The 21,188-nt window shown below is 40.7% G+C and overlaps 1 protein-coding gene across 1 annotated transcript in view; it reads right to left on the bottom strand.

Annotated features, from left to right (window-relative positions):
* Positions 1 to 21,188, bottom strand: part of SNTB1 (syntrophin beta 1) — a 292,341-nt gene that overhangs the window by 160,215 nt on the left and 110,938 nt on the right. Inside the window, exon 2 of the mRNA XM_010381498.2 lies at positions 10,082 to 10,298. Within this exon, the coding sequence (XP_010379800.1) occupies positions 10,082 to 10,298 (217 nt within the window). The remainder of the gene's footprint in view (positions 1 to 10,081; positions 10,299 to 21,188) is intronic.

Genomic DNA, 21,188 nt, shown 5'->3' with positions numbered 1-21,188 from the left:
GGAGTGCTTTACTTCCAATTATGTGGTCAATTTTGGAATAAGTGCGATGTGGTGCTGAGAAGAATGTATATTCTGTTGATTTGGGGTGGAGAGTTCTATAGATGTCTATTAGGTCCGCTTGGTGCAGAGATGAGTTCAATTCCTGGATATCCTTGTTAACTTTCTGTCTCGTTGATCTGTCTAATGTTGACAGTGGAGTGTTGAAGTCTCCCATTATTATTGTATGGGAGTCTAAGTCTCTTTGTAAGTCTCTAAGGACTTGCTTTATGAATCTGGGTGCTCCTGTATTGGGTGCATATATATTTAGGATAGTTAGCTCTTCCTGTTGAATTGATCCCTTTACCATGATGTAATGGCCCTCTTTGTCTCTTTTGATCTTTGATGGTTTAAAATCTGTTTTATCAGAGACTAGGATTGCAACCCCTGCTTTTTTTTGTTCTCCATTTGCTTGGTAGATCTTCCTCCATCCCTTTATTTTGAGCCTATGTATGTCTCTGCATGTGAGATGGGTCTCCTAAATACAGCAGACTGATGGGTCTTGACTCTTTATCCAGTTTGCCAGTCTGTGTCTTTTAATTGGAGCATTTAGTCCATTTACATTTAAGGTTAATATTGTTATGTGTGAACTTGATCCTGCCATTATGATATTAACTGGTTATTTTGCTCATTATTTGATGCAGTTTCTTCCTAGCCTCGATGGTCTTTACATTTTGGCATGTTTTTGCAATGTCTGGTACCGCTTGTTCCTTTCCATGTTTAGGGCTTCCTTCAGGGTCTCTTGTAAGGCAGGCCTGGTGGTGACAAAATCTCTAAGAATTTGCTTATCTGTAAAAGATTTTATTTCTCCTTCACTTATGAAACTTAGTTTGGCTGGATATGAAATTCTGGGTTTAAAATTCTTTTCTTTAAAAAGGAATGTTGAATATTGGCCCCCACTCTCTTCTGGCTTGTAGAGTTTCTGCCGAGAGATCTGCTGTTAGTCTGATGGGCTTCCCTTTGTGGGTAACCCGACCTTTCTGTCTGGCTGCCCTTAAGATTTTTTCCTTCATTTCAACTTTGGTGAATCTGGCAATTATGTGTCTTGGAGTTGCTCTTCTGGAGGATTATCTTTGTGGCATTCTCTGTATTTCCTGAATTTGAATGTTGGCCTGCCCTACTAGGTTGGGGAAGTTCTCCTGGATGATATCCTGAAGAGTGTTTTCCAACTTGGTTCCATTTTCCCCTCACTTTCAGGCACCAATCAGACGTAGATTTGGTCTTTTTACATAATCCCATACTTCTTGCAGGCTTTGTTCATTTCTTTTTCTTCTTTTTTCTTTTAGTTTCTCTTCTCACTTCATTTCATTCATTTGATCCTCAATCGCTGATACTCTTTCTTCCAGTTGATCGAGTTGGTTACTGAAGCTTGTGCATTTGTCACGTATTTCTCGTGTCATGGCTTTCATCTCTGTCATTTCGTTTATGACCTTCTCTGCATTAATTATTCTAGCTGTCAATTCTTCCACTTTTTTTTCAAGATTTTTAGTTTCGTTGCGCTGGGTACGTAATTCCAGCTTTAGCTCTGAGAAGTTTGATGGACTGAAGCCTTCTTCTCTCATCTCGTCAAAGTCATTCTCTGACCAGCTTTGATCCGTTGCTGGCGATGAGCTGCGCTCTTTTGCAGGGCGAGATGCGCTCTTATTTTTTGAATTTCCAGCTTTTCTGCCCTGCTTTTTCCCCATCTTTGTGGTTTTATCTGCCTCTGGTCTTTGATGGTGGTGACGTACTGATGGGGTTTTGGTATAGGTGTCCTTCCTGTTTGATAGTTTTCCTTCTAACAGTCAGGACCCTCAGCTGTAGGTCTGTTGGAGATTGCTTGAGGTCCACTCCAGACCCTGTTTGCCTGGGTATCAGCAGCAGAGGTTGCAGAAGATAGAATATTGCTGAACAGCGAGTGTACCTGTCTGATTCTTACTTTGGAAGCTTCCTCTCAGGGGTGTATTCCACCCTGTGAGGTGTGGGGTGTCAGACTGCCCTTAGTGGGGGATGCCTCCCAGTTAGTCTACTCAGGGGTCAGGGACCCACTTGAGCAGGCAGTCTGTCCCTTCTCTGATCTCACCCTCCGTGTTGGGAGATCCACTGCTCTCTTCAAAGCTGTCAGACAGAGTTGTTTGCTTCTGCAGAAGTTTCTCCTGCTTTTTTTGTTGTTGTTTAGCTGTGCCCTGTCCCCAGAGGTGGAGTCTACAGAGACAGGCAGGTTTCCTTGAGCTGCTGTGAGCTCCACCTAGTTCGAGCTTCCCAGCAGCTTTGTTTACCTACTTAAGCCTCAGCAATGGTGGGCGCCCCTCCCCCAGCCTCGCTGCTGCCTTGTGGTTAGATCGCAGACTGCTGTGCTAGCAATGAGGGAGGCTCCGTGGGCGTGGGACCCTCCTGGCCAGGTGTGGGGTATAATCTCCTGGTGTGCCCGTTTGCTTAAAGCGCAGTATTGGGGTGGGAGTTACCCGATTTTCCAGGTGTTGCGTGTCTCAGTTCCCCTGGCTAGGAAAAGGGATTCCCTTCCCCCTTGCGCTTCCCAGGTGAGGTGATGCCTCGCCCTGCTTCAGCTCTCGCTGGTTGGGCTGCAGCAGCTGACCAGCACCGATTGTCCGGCACTCCCTAGTGAGATGACCCCAGTACCTCAGTTGAAAATGCAGAAATCCCCGGTCTTTCGTGTCGCTCGCGCTGGGAGTTGGAGACTGGAGCTGTTCCTATTCAGCCATCTTGCTCCGTCCCCACCAAACCCATATTTTCCATAATAACTGTAACCCTAGAGTTTTATTCACTGATACAAGCATGCATTTAATCTGGACCTGTTTTTACATATGTAAAACATTACTTATTATAGCACCATATACATATATTTTATATATATATTTTTCTGTTTCCAAAATGTAATGTCAATCATGAGTTCTGGCAATAGTTTCCATTATGAAGCCACCATGATGTGCCCAGCAAAGAATGAAGAAACTACATTCAGAAAATACATATTTTGTGGGCCTCTTAAAAAGAGAAGCACTTTTCATAAACAAAGGCAGAGGAGAAAAGACAGGAAAAACCACCTCATAAATCTTCACCGTTGATGCACTAAAGGAGGAAATGTTTCAACAGTATTCAAAGTTTAATAAATACAGTTGAGAGTTCTATATAAGACATGAGGGGGCAAGAATGTGCCCCCAAACACTGGGAAAAAGGGGAGAAAGGCTGAACTGGTAAAACGATTCCTCTCTTGGTAGCCACCAAAGACCATCTGTCTACGAATGTACAACTAAAGTACTTCCAATCATCTAAAACTCAACACAGGGTACTATGAGAACAACTTCAAGGAGCCCAGAATGAAAAGTGATTAAGTTTGATAAGCAAAACCCAAATCCACTGTTTTGTACTCACAGGAAGAAAGAACCATGTGAATTGAAGGGGATAAATTAGCCATGAAAGGACAGGGAAGGGCCACATGGGAAACCTCAGGCTATTTATGTACAGCCCAAAGGAGTGGGAGTCTTGGCAAAGCAGAAATTTACATAAGGGTCACCTTGGCAAGGCTCTCCCTGTCCTGGAAGGGAGGGCTTTCAGCTTACTTATCTAAAACATACTTCCTAAGGTCTATTAGCACACCTTATATTGATTCCACACTCACCAAATCACTTTCAAGACAGTATAATTTCTTGTGTAGCTTATCTACTCAGAAAGAGTGCATTGCTCTGCTTTGAAAGTCCACATTGTTTGAGTCATTAATACTTAGTGTTCTGGCATTCTGCTCATATTCACATTTGTCTTTCAATACAGCCTGCTCACAATGAGAGGGCATATAGATCCTCCCATGTGGGCATTTCCATCTATTTGACAATGGTGTTGCTCATCGAATAAGCAAATTTTGCCTATTTGGTTAATGTGAGTCAACCCCTTAGAGATGGATCCGCTAACACTATGCCAACTAAATCAAGTTTCTGATCTTCTGTGGCTGAAACTCAAGCACTGGATTGTGGTGACATCACTAAGGGTACCTTGTAGCAACGTATCCAGACATCTTACAGGACTTAACAGATCACACCCCTCTGAATCACAGTGCAGCGTAGCAGAGGTTTTCCATTTCAAACCAAGACAGCACCTTCTGTGAATGTTTCATTTGTGCACCATAAATAGAGATGTACACTGTTTCCCAAGAAAGATGATGTCAATCTTTCCATAATTTAACCATGAAAATCTACAGTGGACTCTGTTACGCAGCAGTACAAAGAGTCATGACTTAAAGCCTCATAAACTGCCCATTGTAGCACAGCTGCTCACAATCCAGTGACAGGCTTGGTTAATGGATTGTCCTGGTTTCTTCAAGCTTCCTATGTCTGTCAGAAGAGAACTATGCTTTTATTTATTCCCTTATTCCCAAGACTATTTAGTGGAAGATTTTTTTCAAAAGACATTTTTAGAGAAGAATATGAAAAACGAGCAGATAAATATACTATTTATCATTTATGAACAAAAATAGTTTTGAATGCCAAAGTTTTAGATATCTGGGGTAATAAAATGAAAACATGGAGTGTCTCAGAGCTCAGAAGGCTTATGACTTAGGAACTGAGTAGGCATGTAAGAAAAAAATCACAAGTTATTATGAAGCATGCTATAATGAACAAATTGACACAGAAGGTATAGCGAGACACTGATATCCGAGAAGAATGTTTATCCTGAGGCTTAAAGGGCAAGTAGGAAGTTGTCAGGAAGACAATTGTAGGAAGTATACAAATTATTTAGGGGATGCTGGAACAGAAAGGGTGAGGTAAAGAGGAGCTGAACAGTTAGGGAATATCTAAAGCCTAAAGGGGTTTTTATGCAATACTGAGGAGTTTCGATATGAGTGCAGGTGACAGCCAGCCATTTTGACAGAAGGGGTAAATTTCAGGTGTTTCAGATTCCCTTGGCTAGCTAGGTACACAGTACATGGTGGGGAACGGGGAAAGAGCAAACTACCAACAAAACACCCTGTAAGAAACACCCAAATACTCTCAGGGACTAAGGATGTGGGCCTGGTTCAGGGAAGCGGCTGTGAACAGCTGAATATGAAAAACAAGAGATATTTAAGAGGTAGAATAATTAAAATATATTATAATTACTGACAGCCACTAGCAGTCACATATTCTTGTGGATTCAATGCCTGCTGGGTGACCTTTTTCACAGAAAGAGCAGCAATCCTGCCTACTGTTCTATGGCTGTTTGTATTTGAGAAATTGGACATTAGAGTTTTTACTCAGACTATAGGCACCTGTGTGTCACCAACTGAGAGGATGAGCCCCAAGATGCTGTGGCATTTGTCATCGGTTCACAGGTTTTAGCTCCCAGGAGACCATTAACTCCTGGCCAAGGTGCTTACAGTTCACGTGAGCTACTCTGCCAGGTGCCGAAGTTAGAGGCAATGTGTGTGATGATGCAGAAATTGGGCTTGAGGTCAGCTAGGCTTGGGTTTGAATCTGAGATCTACCATTTGCTTCAACTCTCATTTCTCAGCTAAGTATCACTGTCTATAAAGTAGAGAGAAGAGTTCCCACTACCTAGGATGGTTATTTGAATTAAATGAGATTCTTGCTTAAATTCACATATAAGGGATAGAACTAAGATTCCACTGTGTGTCTAGTTGACTCCACACTCTACACTCTCTCTTTATATATTCTTTCTCTTCATATTTAATGGATGCATTATTTTCATTATTATTTATCTTTGAAGAAATTCAACAACGTCAGTTTATATTTCCCTTTTGACCCAAGAGTTATTTTACAGAGAGCTTTTAAAAACCCATGAACAAAAGGCTTTGTGTGGTTTGGTTTTGTTATTGATTTTCTAGTTTTATTCCACTGTCATCAGAGGCTATTGTTTGTATTATTTGTACCTAATGGAACTTACTGCATTTTCTTTGTGACCCGATCTGTGGTTAATTTTGTCAGTGTTCTTTGTGGACTTGAAAAATAAGTGTATTCTCTATTATCAAGGTAAAGAGTTTGCAGTGTATTCAGATCTACCTTATTTATCATGTTGTTTAGGTCTTCTAAATAATTATAGTAAGTCGTCCCTTACTTATGGTTCCACTTTCCATGGTTTCAGTTATCTGAGGTCAACTGCAGTCCAAAAATCAGTACAATAAAATATTTTGAGAGAGAGAGAGACCATATTCACATAACTTTTATTACAGTATATTGTTATAATTGTTCTATAGTATTAGTACTGTTGTTAATCTCTTACTGTGCCTACTTTTTTTTTTTTTTTTTTTTTTTTTTTTTTTTTGAGATGGAGTCTTGCTCTGTCACCCGGGCTGGAGTGCAGTGGCCAGATCTCAGCTCACTGCAAGCTCCGCCTCCCGGGTTTACGCCATTCTCCTGCCTCAGCCTCCCGAGTAGCTGGGACTACAGGTGCCCGCCACCTCGCCCGGCTAGTTTTTTGTATTTTTAGTAGAGACGGGGTTTCACTGTGTTAGCCAGGATGGTCTCGATTTCCTGACCTCGTGATCCGCCCGTCTCGGCCTCCCAAAGTGCTGGGATTACAGGCTTGAACCACCATGCCCGGCCTTACTGTGCCTACTTTATAAATTAAACTTTATCATAGGTATGTATGTATAGGAAAAACACAGTGTATAGAGGAGTCAGTACTATCCATGGTTTCAGTCATCTACTGTGGGTCCTGTTACATTCCTTCCATGAATAAGGGGGGATTACTGTATTTATCTGTGTCCTCTACTTGCCCTTACTTGGATGGAAAGTGGTATATGTTGAAATACCTAATATGAGTATGTTTCTGTCTATTTCTTCTTGCATCTTCTCCAATTTCCGTTCTAAAAGTTGCTGTTTTGTTATGTGGTATGTATTCATAACTACTGGATGTTGCTTGTGAACTCTGGCCTTCAACATAAATCAATCCTTCCTTGTGCTACTTTATGGACATTTTACCTTGGACATTTTTTAGCCGGCATTTTACCTTGTCTTATATCAAGATCAAAATCAATGCTTTCTGTTGTTATTTAATAGTTTGCATTTGCCTTGTAAGCTTTCACCCAACCTTGTATCTTTCACTTTTTAAAATCACTCTGTTAGGTGTGTCTCTTGCACTTAGCATAGAGTTGGGTTTTGCATATTCCACATTTCTGAATGGTACACCATACTCTGCTCAGCCTGTAACTGGAGTTTCATAAAATATTTGTTTCCTTTTTATTTTCTTCTCTTCCTCTACCATGGGCAAGCCTCACCTGGGCCCCCAATCTTCTTGTTAGCAGCAGTTTGGGACCTGCTGGGACCTGAAGTCCCTTCGGAACCATCTGGCTTAGCTGGATTCTCATGTTCGATTCTGCCCTGCTGGTTCTCACAACACAGCAGAACAGGCTCTCCCTCTCCTACAGGGGAAGCCCTGTGTATGATCATCACTGGTGGACTTGACGAGCACCAATATAAAAGTTTGAAACTTATTCTCCTCTACTGGCTTGACACACAGACTGAAGTTTCCAATATCTGGATTAAGGTCTGGTGTCTCCCAAAATCGTCTTTAAAATATAATTAAATGACCTGGGAGTGCTGTTGTAGCATCTCAGTCTACTTCTGGGAGAAACCCAAGAAATCATCTATTCAGATTTTCTCCCTAGTGTATGAATTGCTCCTATAATGTCCCAGTAAGTTTTTGTCTCGGTTTGCATTTTTCTGGAAATGATTAACTGACACTGTCACCCTTTCTATAGGTATGAGTTTGAAGCCCAGCTAGACTATATAACAGCTATATAATGTTGAGAACTTAAACAAACATTTTTTGTCTCAATTTTTTGTCTGTAGAATGGGGATAATGAAAGAAATAGAGCTGTTAAGAGGACTAAGCGGGGTTACAAATTCAAAGATGAGGCAGGTAATTAATTGAATTCTGTAAGTATAAGGTAATAGAAATGATGAGGAGAGTTCATTCCCTTGTCAAAGGAGAAAACTCTACAGAGCTCTGGTATATTACTGCGCTGCTGCATCAATGTGGGCCTAATAACATGACCAGTTCTTCCAACTTTTCTAGAAAAGCAGAAACCTGGCTTTTTAAATGTGAAATTTCTCAATTATTGAACATAGCAACTAATTCAAATTTATTTAAACACTAGATAGACTATTCCAAAAAAAAAAAAAAAAAAAAAACCTAACCATATCTGTAGGCTGGGTATACCTATAGGCTGCCACTTTGCAGTCTGTGGTCTACATTAATTAGTATAATGCACACGATAGGCACTCAATACTACATGGAGTTCATCACATCTGAAAACTTTGACATTAGATCCTTGGGAGATGGGACTTGTTTTATTGGGTGGGTAAAAGGCCAGGGAAAAGGAGACTTAGAATAACCAGGACATCGACTGCAGGCCCAGGAACTCTGCAGAAATTGTGGGGAACAAAACAGAGAACAGAGACCAGCGATGAGCTCTGTGTCCTTCCCAATCTGTCTGCTCTTACCCCTCTTGCCGATACTTGCTGGCTTTCTTGTACAACTGGCCAATCCCTGTACGAAATAACTAATACAGGAGGAGTAGGGAGAGCAGAGTAGAAGGATCTTGCAGCTGGCCAGAGCCAGAAGGGCCCTGGCAGCGTCTTTAGAGTGAGCTAACTGAGATGAGAACAAAAAAGACATTGAGCTGGGAGCCAAGGAAGCAACTTTCTCCCTGCCCCTACTCCCATCAGCAACTCTGAGCCTAGCCAAATACTTCCTATTCGGGTGGGTTGCAGCTGTCCCACACACATTCTAAATAAGGGCCAGTCGAGCGGTTCCTATTTTTAGCACTTTAATGTGGATGCAAAGGTCACCAAGATTCCCCATTTGCTGGCTCAATTCCTCACTCTCTTTATTTCTCTTGTTTTCCTCCTAAAATGTACGTTTTCTCTTCTACTGAGCTAAAGTAAGACTTCTGGGGGATGAGGGACCCTGAATTTTACTTCCTCTTGGCTGCATTCCTTATAATTGCCATGGGTTGGGTGATATATCTAGCCTGTGGCATGCAAAGTCATGTACCGACTTTGGGCAACAGCATTCCAGACTTGGACCAAAGCCACTCCTTTTGCTCTCTTGAGCATAAAGAGATGCTTAAAGTAGAAAATAGCCTTAAAGCAACTCTCATCTAACCCTCCAAGTATACAGTTGACAGCACTGAGGCCTAGTAAGGTGAATTTGCTTATTACTATCTAACATTAATAAGAAACATTACTGTAGCTTATATTCATGGAAAGTTTTCCTGTGCTGAGCACCTTACATAGTGCATTAATTCCTTTTGTATTGCTCTAAAGGAATACCTGAGGCTGGGGAATTTAAGGAAAGAGGTTTATCTGGCTCATGGTTCTGCAGGTTATATACCAGCATCTGCTTCTGATGAGGGCTTCAGGGAGCTTCCACTCATGGTGGAAGGGGCAGGGGGTGCCAGCAAGTTACATGGGAAGAGAGGGAGCAAGAAAGAGAGGGGAGGTATGCCATGCTCTTTTAAATAACCAGCTCTCACTTGAACTAATAGAGCAAGAACTCACTACGTCGGGGTGGGCACCAAGCCATTCATGAGAGATCTGCCCCCATGACCCAAACACCTGTCACTGGACCCCATCTCCAACACTGGGGATCACATTTCAACATGAGATTTGGAGGGGACAAACATCCAAACTATATCACATGGATTTCCTAATTTAATTCTCACAACCCAACAAAGCATCTCTTTCAATTATTCCCATCTTAGAGATGACAAAACTGAGGTTAAGCAGTTTAAGAAACTTGGCCTAAGTCATGTGGACTGGTAATGAGCCCTGAAGACATTTAGGATACTAATTCTAGTTCTTCAACTCTTTCCAGAACCAGTGCTCAGTGTATAGATTCTCTCTTCTCTGTCTCTCTCTCTCTCTCTCTCTTACACACACACACACACACACACACACACACACACACACAATTCTCAGCATGGCCCTTTCATGCTTTTCTTTGGAAGCCATGATATGTTTTCAGAACATGAGGGGAACCTGGTGAAAGCCCCCATTTAGCCTGAGAGGTCAAGGAGCTGCTCAACACAGCGGAGAGTTTTGACCCTGTTTACCTGTTCTCAGGGTCGGCCAAGGCCATACTCCGAGTGACGTAGCACATTTTGAGGGGGATGCTTTTCCGGTCTCTGTGGAAGGAGAAGGACTGCGATGACGGGGGTTCTGAGGTGCTGCCCCCTAATCGAGGAGATTCAGGCGGAGGCGTTTCCCACCCAATCTCGGATACTGGGGATCCTTTCTTCACATAGGGCGTGGCCTCTCGCATGTACTTCACTGCAAGCAAAAAGATAATAAGTGCTTTTAATACATCATGGCTGAATTTCTGGAAAGTCTGATTATGTTTCTGAAATAGACTTGAATTGGATAAGCTCTTAATACTGAACTTCTTAAATTCTCAACGAGATTCCGAATTTCTGTTCCACGCAAGGTAATTATCTTATTATTTAAATTATATAGCTCTGTGGATCTTAGAACTTGCTGTTATGACGTCCTACAGTTGAGAATTGTGTCTAGCTTTTTTCAACTGTGACAACTTTTACATTTTCTGATTTTAAGTTTTGCATTCTGGGAAAAAGGCTGAAAACATGGGCACAGAGTGAGAAAGTATAACTTAGGCTAAATATACATTATTCAACATAGATGTAAGGAATATGGCGGCCACATTCATTACCCATGATGCCATTTTTCTGTTGAGAAACAATCATAGGGTTTTCAATTTAATAGTGTTAAGGAAACATACAAAGAAATACATATAAGAACACATTTTGTAGTGGAGAAAATGTGTAATAGCAAAAAAATTATTTGTAAGAGCTGAAAACTAGAAACAATGTAAATATCCATTAAACAGGGACAGATTAAATAAATTGTAAGACATCTACATCATCATTTAAAAAATGAAATATATCTACATAGATAGATAGATAGATAGATCGATAGATAGATGTGTTGATGTGGAAAGACCTGTAAGATCTATTATTAGTGGGGATAAAAGGAGAAAGCAATATATATACTATAATATCTTTGTATATAAATTCATAAATATATGTGCTTATATGCCTACAATTATTTCTGGGTAGAAATATAAGAAATTGTTAACACTAGTTAGCTATGGGAAGTGGAAATAAAAGCCACAATTAAGAAATAGGTTTTTACTATTTATTTATTACTCTTTTGTATCATTTTCATGTTTAACCATATGTGTGTATTACCTTTATAAAGCTTAAGAAAACAAAAATAACTTAAGAAAACAAAAATAGCTTATGAGCCAAGTGGAGCAGACTGAAGTTCTGCTCTTTGATATGTTTGCCTTGGTATTAAGGAGTATTTTTGCCTATTCTGAATTTGAGCATTTGGTCCTCAGACAGCTTTTGAGTTGACAGGGCAACGAGATTCTTGGAACATGCAATACAAACTTGCATATTCTTCTCTCTGTTACCCACATACTCTGGTTCTCTGCTGCTTGAGGAGTTTGGGCTAAGTCCCTCACAGGTGTTTGTTATTACAAGTGGCAGTGAATTGGAATGACAGCAAACTAGGGGGCATTTCCTCCAGATCTTTGACAAATCAGTTCCACCAACTAGTGGCTTCCCTATGCAAGACATGAACAGGATTATGGAGACTACAGAGATGAACAATACACTCCATACTCAGCGTTACAAAATCATGGGTGACTAGAGTGGATGCTGTTGGTGTCCCATCTAGGACCCTTTTCCTATAGCCTAGTTGCTGTGTGTTGGGTGAGAACAACTCATAGCTGCTCCTCAATCTTGGCTCAACAGAAGTCGCTAAGCTTCAGAGGCTGCAAAGTCACTACCCAATCACCCAGACAGATGCTCTGCTTCTCAGAAACCCACCTAAGATAGGACATAAGACAAACTACACAAACTATGGCACAAAGTAGAATGAGCTGTGTTTTATAAAAGGAATAAAATGCCTTGGAAGAACCCATTAAAAAAAGGATCTAGGAGCATGAAAGAGTTCAGGTTCACAAAAATTTAATCAGCAGTTCAAATATACCCAGATGCATGTAATATGGACCTTTATTGAGGGACTCAATCATATCAAAAATAGATGTATTAATACAAGACAGAGGAGCAGTCATTTAACACCAACATATATTGTCAAAGAAAAGTTCAGGGTTTTGATTGAATATAAGTGCAATTAGGAGAAAAGAGCTCCATGGTTGCTCCAAACCTGTTAGCACAGGTTGCAGTTACAGAAGGAGAAATACTATTCATGGACTGTGTATTTTAATAAATATTATTTATTTCTGGGCAAAATATTTAAAGAGGAACACAGACATACGCACGAGCAAATGCAGAAATTTAGGGGGACATATTTAAGCTGTCTGAGGCTGGAATAAATATACTTCTTTAGAAGATCCTGAACTTTTTCATCTGGGAAACCATTTTAGTAGAAGCTAGAAGACTGCTTAGCTTTGTATATTGTAGAATTATACTAGTGGAAATATAGAAAATTCAAGTATCAGCTAAGATGAGTTGAAGATTTTCCTTTGATTGCATTATTATGCTTCTGAGTGGAGTAGGGATGAGTGTTGCAGGAGTGAGAATCCAGGAATGCTTCATGGAGAAGGTGGCATTTGAATTTGGCCTTGAAGAGTAGCTAGGACTTTAAAAAGTAGAGATAAGAATAATAATCCTTTCTTTAGGTAACATGCTCTCTTTTATAATTTTTATTGCAATTCCATAGAAAAGGTAAGTCGGGTCTCAATTTGGAAGAAGGATAGAGAAAGGACATTTGCAATATACTTAATGATGTGCCAAGTATTGAATCAGGTGCTTTACATATCTTCCCACTTTAAGTTTCAAATGACCATTTAAGGCCTCATTTTATATACAAGGAAACTAAGGTCTAGAAAAGGTATGGATAAGGTATCTTTTATTTACTGAGCGTCCATGTGTCCACGAGTTATATAAGAAAAATATTGCTATCTCTTTAAGACCTGCTAGAAAGAAATGCCTTGTAGGGCTATTCTAATTCAAGTGAACACTAGCAGTTTGACATAGGTAATCTCTTATAGGTTAGTATTATTGTATACATCAGCACACTGATGCTCTGAATTTTAGCTTACGTAAAGTTACATGGCTAGTAAGTGGTGTAGCTAGAATTTGATTCCCAGAGATAATATTTTCTCATGAGATCTGGCCAACCACCTAGATGAAGGATGCAAATGACAAGCTAATAGGTTTGAGCTTTATTCTACAGGCAGTCCTGATAGTTATGGTGATCTGTGAGTGAGAGAGTGGCAGAATCAAAGGTTAGCTTTAGAGAGAACTCCTGGAAGGTGAGATTGGGTGTACTTAAGAGAAAAGATTAGAAGTATCCACCATTTCCAGGGCCATAGGGGTTTTTGTCAGAGATAACCCAAGCAACACTCTAAATCTCCATATAAGGCAGGAGGAATTCCAGAAATGTGTGGCTTTATCCATTCCTGGGAAGAAGCATGAGGAGTATAGCAAGTCTTAGCCTGGAAGCAAATATTTGCCAAGTAACCATTGCCTATGTGACACAGCACTAGGGGAATTTCCAAAGGAGAGAAGACATGGCACTGCCTTGAAGAAGGGATATCCCATTGGGAGTAATATTCTGCATATAGTAATCCTTTTAACTGGCCAATTGAAAATAAAGACAGAAAATATAAGGTAGGTGTGATAATTTAACAATTTCACTCATTCGGTCAAAACTTATCAGTCAGTTTTCATGTGCTAAGAACTGTGCTGTCCATGAGGTATAATAAGAAATTGTCCATTATTAAAAGTTTAAGCCAGGAGGAAGGGAAGTAAGTAGATGATATGAGTGCTTATGTTAAATCTTAAAACTGATTTAAGGAAATCTCAAGCTCGACAAATCTCTAGAGGCCTTGAAGAATCAAATGCAAGTCCTTTCTGGAGGAAGGCAACTTCATCCTAAGCTTCAAAGAATCCCTATGAATCATTTTAAAAGGCAATGAGCAGGCATACAAATCAAAGAAAATGTTGCACACAAGGAAACAACGTACCACGTGCAAGAACCAGCACTGTCTTTTTTCTTTTCTTTTCTTTTCTTTTTTTTTTTTTGGATGGAGTCTCACTCTGTCGCCATGGCTGGAGTGCAGTGGCACAATCTTGGCTCACTGCAAGCTCCACCTCCCAGGTTCACGCCATTCTCCTGCCTCAGCCTCCTGAGTAGCTGGGACTACAGGTGCCCGCTACCACACCCGGCTAATTTTTTGTACTTTTTTAGTAGAGACGGGGTTTCACCATGTTAGTCAGGATGGTCTCAATCTCCTGACCTCATGATCCACCTGCCTGAGTCTCCCAAAGTGCTGGGATTACAGGCGTGAGCCACCACGCCCGGCCTGACAGCAGTAAGTCTCACACATACTACAAAGCTATAGTATGTTTACAGAGACAAATGAAAGCTTGAGAGAATCTTCTAGAAATTCTTTAAAAGTGATTTAACATAGTGATAAAAAGAACCAAACAGAATGTTTAGTAATATTACCAGAATTGAAACTTCCACAGATAGACATGTCAGAAGAATGAATTACGGAACTGTAGATAAGAAATTTTATAGAACGTAGCACAAATATATACAAAAAGATGGAAAATATGGGATACAGATGAACAGACGTGAAGGATAAAGTAAGAAAATCTAAATCTGTTTAACTGGACCCTCAGAAAGGTAGAGTATAGCGAATACGGCAGAGCCAAAGAATTTTCCTGATGCCAAGACACCAACCCATAAGTTCAAGAAACCTAATTTGGCTTTGCTGAACAACGCCTGTGAACTTCACCACCAAGAAAAATAGAAATAAGGTATCATTCTTCTTTATACTTTGGATAGGGTAATGGCTTAGGTTTTTCTGTGTTTCTTCTGAGAGCTTTAGATATCACCTCTGCTTTTCACTAGTATTGGGAGGAAATCTTAGCAAAATCCCTAAAGGAGTCTTGAAATCTCCAGAAAACAAATTTTCAATTTCAAGGAATTAAATGAGGCTAAAAGACTATCATTCCTGTTCCTAAAGAAGATATACTGAGGTCCTGGTAGTTTTTTTCATATCTATCCTGAGGGAGAATAAATAACATCCACATATCCGTTCTTAAAATCCCTTTGTCCAAGAGTCCTGATTTTTGTTGATATGTATAGAAAATGGAGAAGTTTGTTACTGTGTATAATAAAAAAAAGCAAACGAAGATTGACGTTGGATTTCTCCAAGAACCCATAATTTCTGGTACAGAGGAAGCAATAAAATGGTCAAGATGGCCCTTCTTGCTGGAAGAGACTCCAAGTCATTTTTACAAGGGTTGGCTATCAATTGTAGACATAATTCTACTGCCAAGCCCTCCTGTTTCCAATCACCAGTTGAGGTCTTAGACTAAGCAGCCCCAGGCAGGGAGTGAAAGAAGGGTAGCCATGCTTGGGTGTGATAAAGTAGTGGCTCTAATTGGAAATAGAGTGTGTGAAACCTTCGTGGTTCTCTGTGTGTTAGTGTTCTGGAATTTCTACACCTGGCAATCAACGTAGTTAGGATATCATCTAATTCAGGGAAGGGAAGGTGTTGCCTAAGAATAGATTTATCTACAATAGGCGGCCAACATCAGTGTATTAAGTAATACAGGAGTTTGTCATTTGTTTGTCAAAAGTCTAGAGTGAAAGAAAAGGGCTGCTAGGGCAGCTCTGCTCGCTGAAGTTGTCAGGGACGCAGGCTTCTGCTTCCTGACTGCTCTGTATCCTTGGTATGCTGTCTAATGATCCAATATGTCTGCTGAGTTCCAGCCATCGCAACCAAATTCCCATTAGTAGGAAGGACAAAGAAGTGAAAAACACACGATCCTTCTTGCTTTAAGGCCACTTTTCAGATATCGACACACTATTTCTGCTTACAACCTGATATGGTTTAAATATTTAGCCCCTCCAAATCTCACGTTGAAATGTAATCTCCAGTGTTAGAGATGGGCCTGGTGGGAGGTATTGGATCATGAGGATAGATCCCTCGTGAATGGCTTAGCACCATCCCCTTGGTAATGCGTGAGTTCTCACTCAGTTGGTTCACTTGAGATCTGGTTATTTAAAAGAGTCTGGGACCTCCCCATTCTTTGTCCCATTCTTGCCATATGATGTGCTGCTCTCCCTTTGCTTTCCACCACGAGTAAAAGCTCCCTGGGGCATCACCAGAAGCCAAGCAGATGGTGGCACCATGCTTCCTGTCCAGCCTGCAGAACCGTGAGCCAGTTCAACCTCTTTTCTTTATAAATTACCCAGGCCCAGGTATTCCTTTATAGCGATGCAAAATGGATTAACACACAACCCATTGGCCAGAACTTACTCACATGGCCACTTCTAGGTGGAAAATAATTTTTTTTTTTATTCTTGACAGCTCTTTGTCCACCCAGCTAAAAATGGTAGGGAGAGGTGGCTATTACTGTGGAAAATGAAGAGAATAAATATCTGGAGACAACTCAGTTTTTTCCAGAGGAAGGCATTCCTAATTCTCTGAGGACTTAGCATAAATAGATTTTATAACACATAAATACAAATAAATGTGTTAGAGCAATCAATTAAAAAATGATGACCATGTTCCATATACTTTGCTAAGTGTTTTTTGTGTGCTAACTCATTTGAACCTCACAACAATATAGGCATTATAATCATCCCCCTTTCACCAAAGACCCTACAATAGAGAGGGGTTAGGTCATTCGCCCAAAGTCACAGTGCTGGAAAATGGCAGAAACACGAGATGAATCCAGGCAGACTGGCCCTAGAGTCCTTAGGTTCAATCAGGAAGCAATACTGATTCTCACTCTGAAAAAAAAAACCGTGTGTGTGTGTGTGTGTGTGTGTGTGCGTGCGTGCGCACGTGTATTTAAGTCAATATTTTTATGTGCTGGGAGAAAACATCCAATTAAGGGGCTGTTGCCTGTAACATGAGAGAGTTTGATTTTGTAAGCTTGGACTGTTCAACTATGGCATTTCAATAAATGCCTTTTAAGACACCATAATATGTATTCATAATATAGGGTTTAACCTGGCAGAACTGAACCACTAGCGTCTGCATAATTACACCTCCATGTGCTTACCGGCAGTGATTTCAGGTAAAGAGCTGTTGAAACTGATTAGAAGCAGCCAGGCCCAGGTTCAGGGTGCCTAGTAATCAGAACTAATTAATAAACCATGCCCTTTTTGGGCATCGTGATTTAAAAGCTGTGGTTTAGCAATTAAAATTCCAATCTTCAGTTGTAAGAAAAGGGGTGGAGAGAAGTAAGAAGTGGTCTTCAAACCAATAATCCACCAAGCCACTTTCAATATGTTTGTGTTTTTCATTTGAAGGACAGGCAGTTGTGAAGATTTCAAAAGAGCATTCAGTAAAACCCAAGTCTGCTACGGCTCCAAGTTGCCACAATTAAATCTTTGTTGGGTTGGCCAGATGACATTTGAAAGAAAAAGCAGCACACAGGCTACTAATGAGGAAATGCTTTAGGCAAATCCAATCAACTCTCCTACCAGACTAGTTTCTAAGGAGCCAGAAAGTCCATCTGATATATTCAAGTTTTCTTAAAAATAAAAACAAACACAACAACAAAAAAAGAATTTCCAGATTATAGGAAGGGAAAAAAAAAATTCATTGCTTTAGAGGATGTAAACACAAATGTGCAGTTTGAAAAATCTGATTAAGGAGAAAGGGGATTAGCTGGAGGTAAGAAACCTGGGTATTCAGACTTTTGGTGAAATGTTCAAGTTGGGGACAGGCTGGTGACAGTGGGACTTGCCAACAAAATGTAATATAAGATTTACCCTCAATGGCATTTTCCCAGGTCATCTTAGAGAGGAAAGATGCAGAGAGAGATCATCAATATTTTCAAAAAGACCAAGAAATGATGAAAGAGGTAATACGTTTCTCAGAAGTTATAGCTAATGTCTCGAGAGGCTGAACGATGCAGAGGAAAGAGAATTGGCCCTGGGAGTCTGAGACCTGGATTACAGTTCCAGCTCCGCCACTAATTAGCTCTCCAGCCCTGGGCAAGTCACTTCCCTTATCTGGATCTCATTTTCTTTGCCTGTCAAAGGAGGGAAATAAGGTCCCTACCCTTCAAGCATTCTCTGATTCCTTGGGAAGCTGCCTTTTCTGACAATATTACAAAAAAAAAGTGTGTCTTACCTCATCTTGCTATTTATGTCATCACCAAGAAATAGCCCTGTTCAAATGTGTGCCAAATTCTAGACAGAGGCCTTAAGCAGATGTGTCTTCTGACTTTTTAACCAAACCCTACAGGCACCTGACAAATAGGAATATAAGCCCACATTGAGATTATGTTCTCAAGTTAGTTTTTCTTAGGTTTGGCAGCATGATCTAGAAGAATCATTATTTTCATTCAGTTACCAATATTTATTTTACTTTCATTCTGCCAGCTGAATCCTGGCATAAATACATCTTGAAGGGAAGAAGCACTTGAAGGATGGTCAAAATGTTCTGAAGAAGTCATGGGACATTCTTGGAGAAGGGACTGAGCTTTAAAATGTAGAGTCGAAAGTAAAATTAGCTAGGTATGAATTTGTTAAGTAATCTTTGGCCTCCAAAGAAAAGATTATCTCAAAATTATCCTATTTTAGACTAATCCACTCATTCAATGTGACCTACCTTGATTCTTCAACAAAGCAAGATAAATGACGCTAAAGTAAGGCAATGTACCCGCAGAAAGTATCCCATCTCATGAGTAATCCTACATCCATACAGAGCACAACGATTGGTTTAGTTATTAATTAATTCAACAAATGTTTAATGAGCTCTTGCTGTAGGGAGGGCCCTGAGTATTGGAATAGTCACAGGGAATAAGACAGACTGGCTCCCCACCCTTAAGGTGCTTGCATTCCAGTACACATGTGCCTGTTGCAGCATAGGGTGGAGACATTAAACACTCAGACAATATAGGGCATTGCTCAGAAACTGACATGCACTAGAGGACAGGAGCCTGTCCCCGTTTACACAGAGCCATTCACCATCTGGCACCTGCCTACTTCCTGACCTAATCTTAGCTGACTTGTTCTCCATGGTTCACACACAAGCCACAGAGAAGTACTGTTTAATTCTCTGAATATGCCATGTTCTCTCCTGCCTCTGTTCTCCACATGCAGTTTCCTCCATGTGGAAACTTTTCTGGAAAACTCCCTACATCCTTTAAACCTCATGCTGGGTAAGACCTCCTTTTCAAAGTGCTCCTGACACCTCCAGGCATGCCTCCCTTAAACAGCAGCTGTTCTTTGTAGTAGCTTCCACTGATACCAACAGCATCAGGACCATAAACATCGTGATGATGGCTTATTCCATACCAGGCACTGTGCTGATCAGCTTACCAATATTTTTAAAACCCTTATATTTATATGCAATTGTTTGCATAATAGGTCTCTCGAGTAAAACCATAAGGTCTTCAAAGTTGAGTGACTACTTTACAAACTCTAGACTCTGGAGCCAGACTATACAGTTCACATCCCAGCTCTGCCACCTCCTAACTACATAAGCTTGGGAACATTTCCTTACCCTTTTGATAGCTTCACTTTTCTATGTGAAAAATGAGGATGCATAGCCGTTCTTACCTCAGAGAATTGTTATAAGGTTATGAGGATTAAATGAGTTAACACACACAAAGGGCTTAGAAGTGTGTTTTTAGCACATAGAAAGTACTCATTACTGTCAGAAAAAATAAAGACTCAGGGACATGCAATTAGCACAAATGTCTGGCTACAAAACATGGAATTAGTGAGCAAATGAACAACAAATACAATCTCCATAATATAATTTCTCAGATTTTTTTTTTTTTCTGAGATGGAGTCTGGCTCTGTCGCCCAGGCTGGAGTGCAGTGGCATGATCTTGGCTCACTGCAACCTCCACCTCCTGGGTTCAAGCGATTCTCCTGCCTCAGTCTCCTGAGTAGCTGGGATTACAGGTGCACAGCACCATGCCTGGCTAATTTTTGCATTTTTAGTAGAGACAAGGTTGCACCATGTTGGCCAGGCTGGTCTCGAACTCCTGACCTCAAGTGATCCATCCGCCTTGGCCTCCCGAAGTGCTGGGATTACAAGCGTGAGCCACCGTGTGCGGCCAATTTCTCAGAGTTGTTCTCTAGGAGCAGTCTCATAACCATCTTTGTTACAGATCAAGTAGCAGAGGCCAGAGAATATCAGTCACTTGCCTAAGGTTACAAGACCAAGGAGTCACAGATGAGGGTCAGGAACCCTGCATTCTATCCTGTAAAATGGAGGTAGCAAGAGTTTTCTGTAAAAAGCCAGAGAGAAAATGCTGAGAGCTTTGTGGACCTTAGCGTCTCTGTCATAACTTCATTTTGCCGTTGATGCACAAAGAGGTCACAGATTCTACACAAATACATCAGTGTGGCAGCAGTCCAACAACACTTCATTCACAAAACCAGGCAGAAGGCCAGGTTGGACCCATGGGCTGTAGTCTGCTAACTCCAGCTTTAGAACAATAACAACAACTAGCAATTATTGGTTACTTATCATGTGTTGGACCTGGCTCTAAATGTGTAAAGTATGCTCATTAGGGAGCAATCCTATGAGGTAGGCATACTATTATGCCTACCTTATAAGAAAGAAAATTGTGGCATGGAGAACTGAAGTGACTTGCCCACGGTCACATGGTAGCAACTGGCAGTGCTGAGATTTGAACTGAGGTTGTCTAGCTCTACACCCTCGACTTCCAATCACTTTACCATGCTTTTTTCTTGTATCCTGGATGCTGCCTCTACACATATACAAATGTTCATGCCTGAAACCTGTTTGTACAACCACAACAATTTTCGAAGTCATGTTTTTAAAAACATCTTTTAGCTGAGCTTTGTGGCTCACACTTATAATTCCTGCACTTTGGGAGTATGAGGTGAGAGACTTGCTTGAGGCCAGGAGTTAGAGACTAGCCTGAACAATACAGCATGACCTCATTTCTGCAAAAATAAAAATTAAAAAATTATCCAGGCATGGTGGTGTACACCTGTAGCCCTACCTGCTTAGGAGGCTGAAGCAGGAGGATCACTTGAGCTCAGTAAGTTGAGGCTGCAGTGAGCTATGATCATGCCACTGCACTCCAGCCTGTGCAAAAGAATGAGACTTTGTGTCAAAAAAAAAAAAAAAGAAAAAAGAAAAAAACTTTT

Source organism: Rhinopithecus roxellana, chromosome 9 (assembly GCF_007565055.1).
Source record: "Rhinopithecus roxellana isolate Shanxi Qingling chromosome 9, ASM756505v1, whole genome shotgun sequence".
Lineage (NCBI taxonomy): Eukaryota > Metazoa > Chordata > Mammalia > Primates > Cercopithecidae > Rhinopithecus > Rhinopithecus roxellana.
This window is presented reverse-complemented; position numbering and strand designations above follow the sequence as displayed.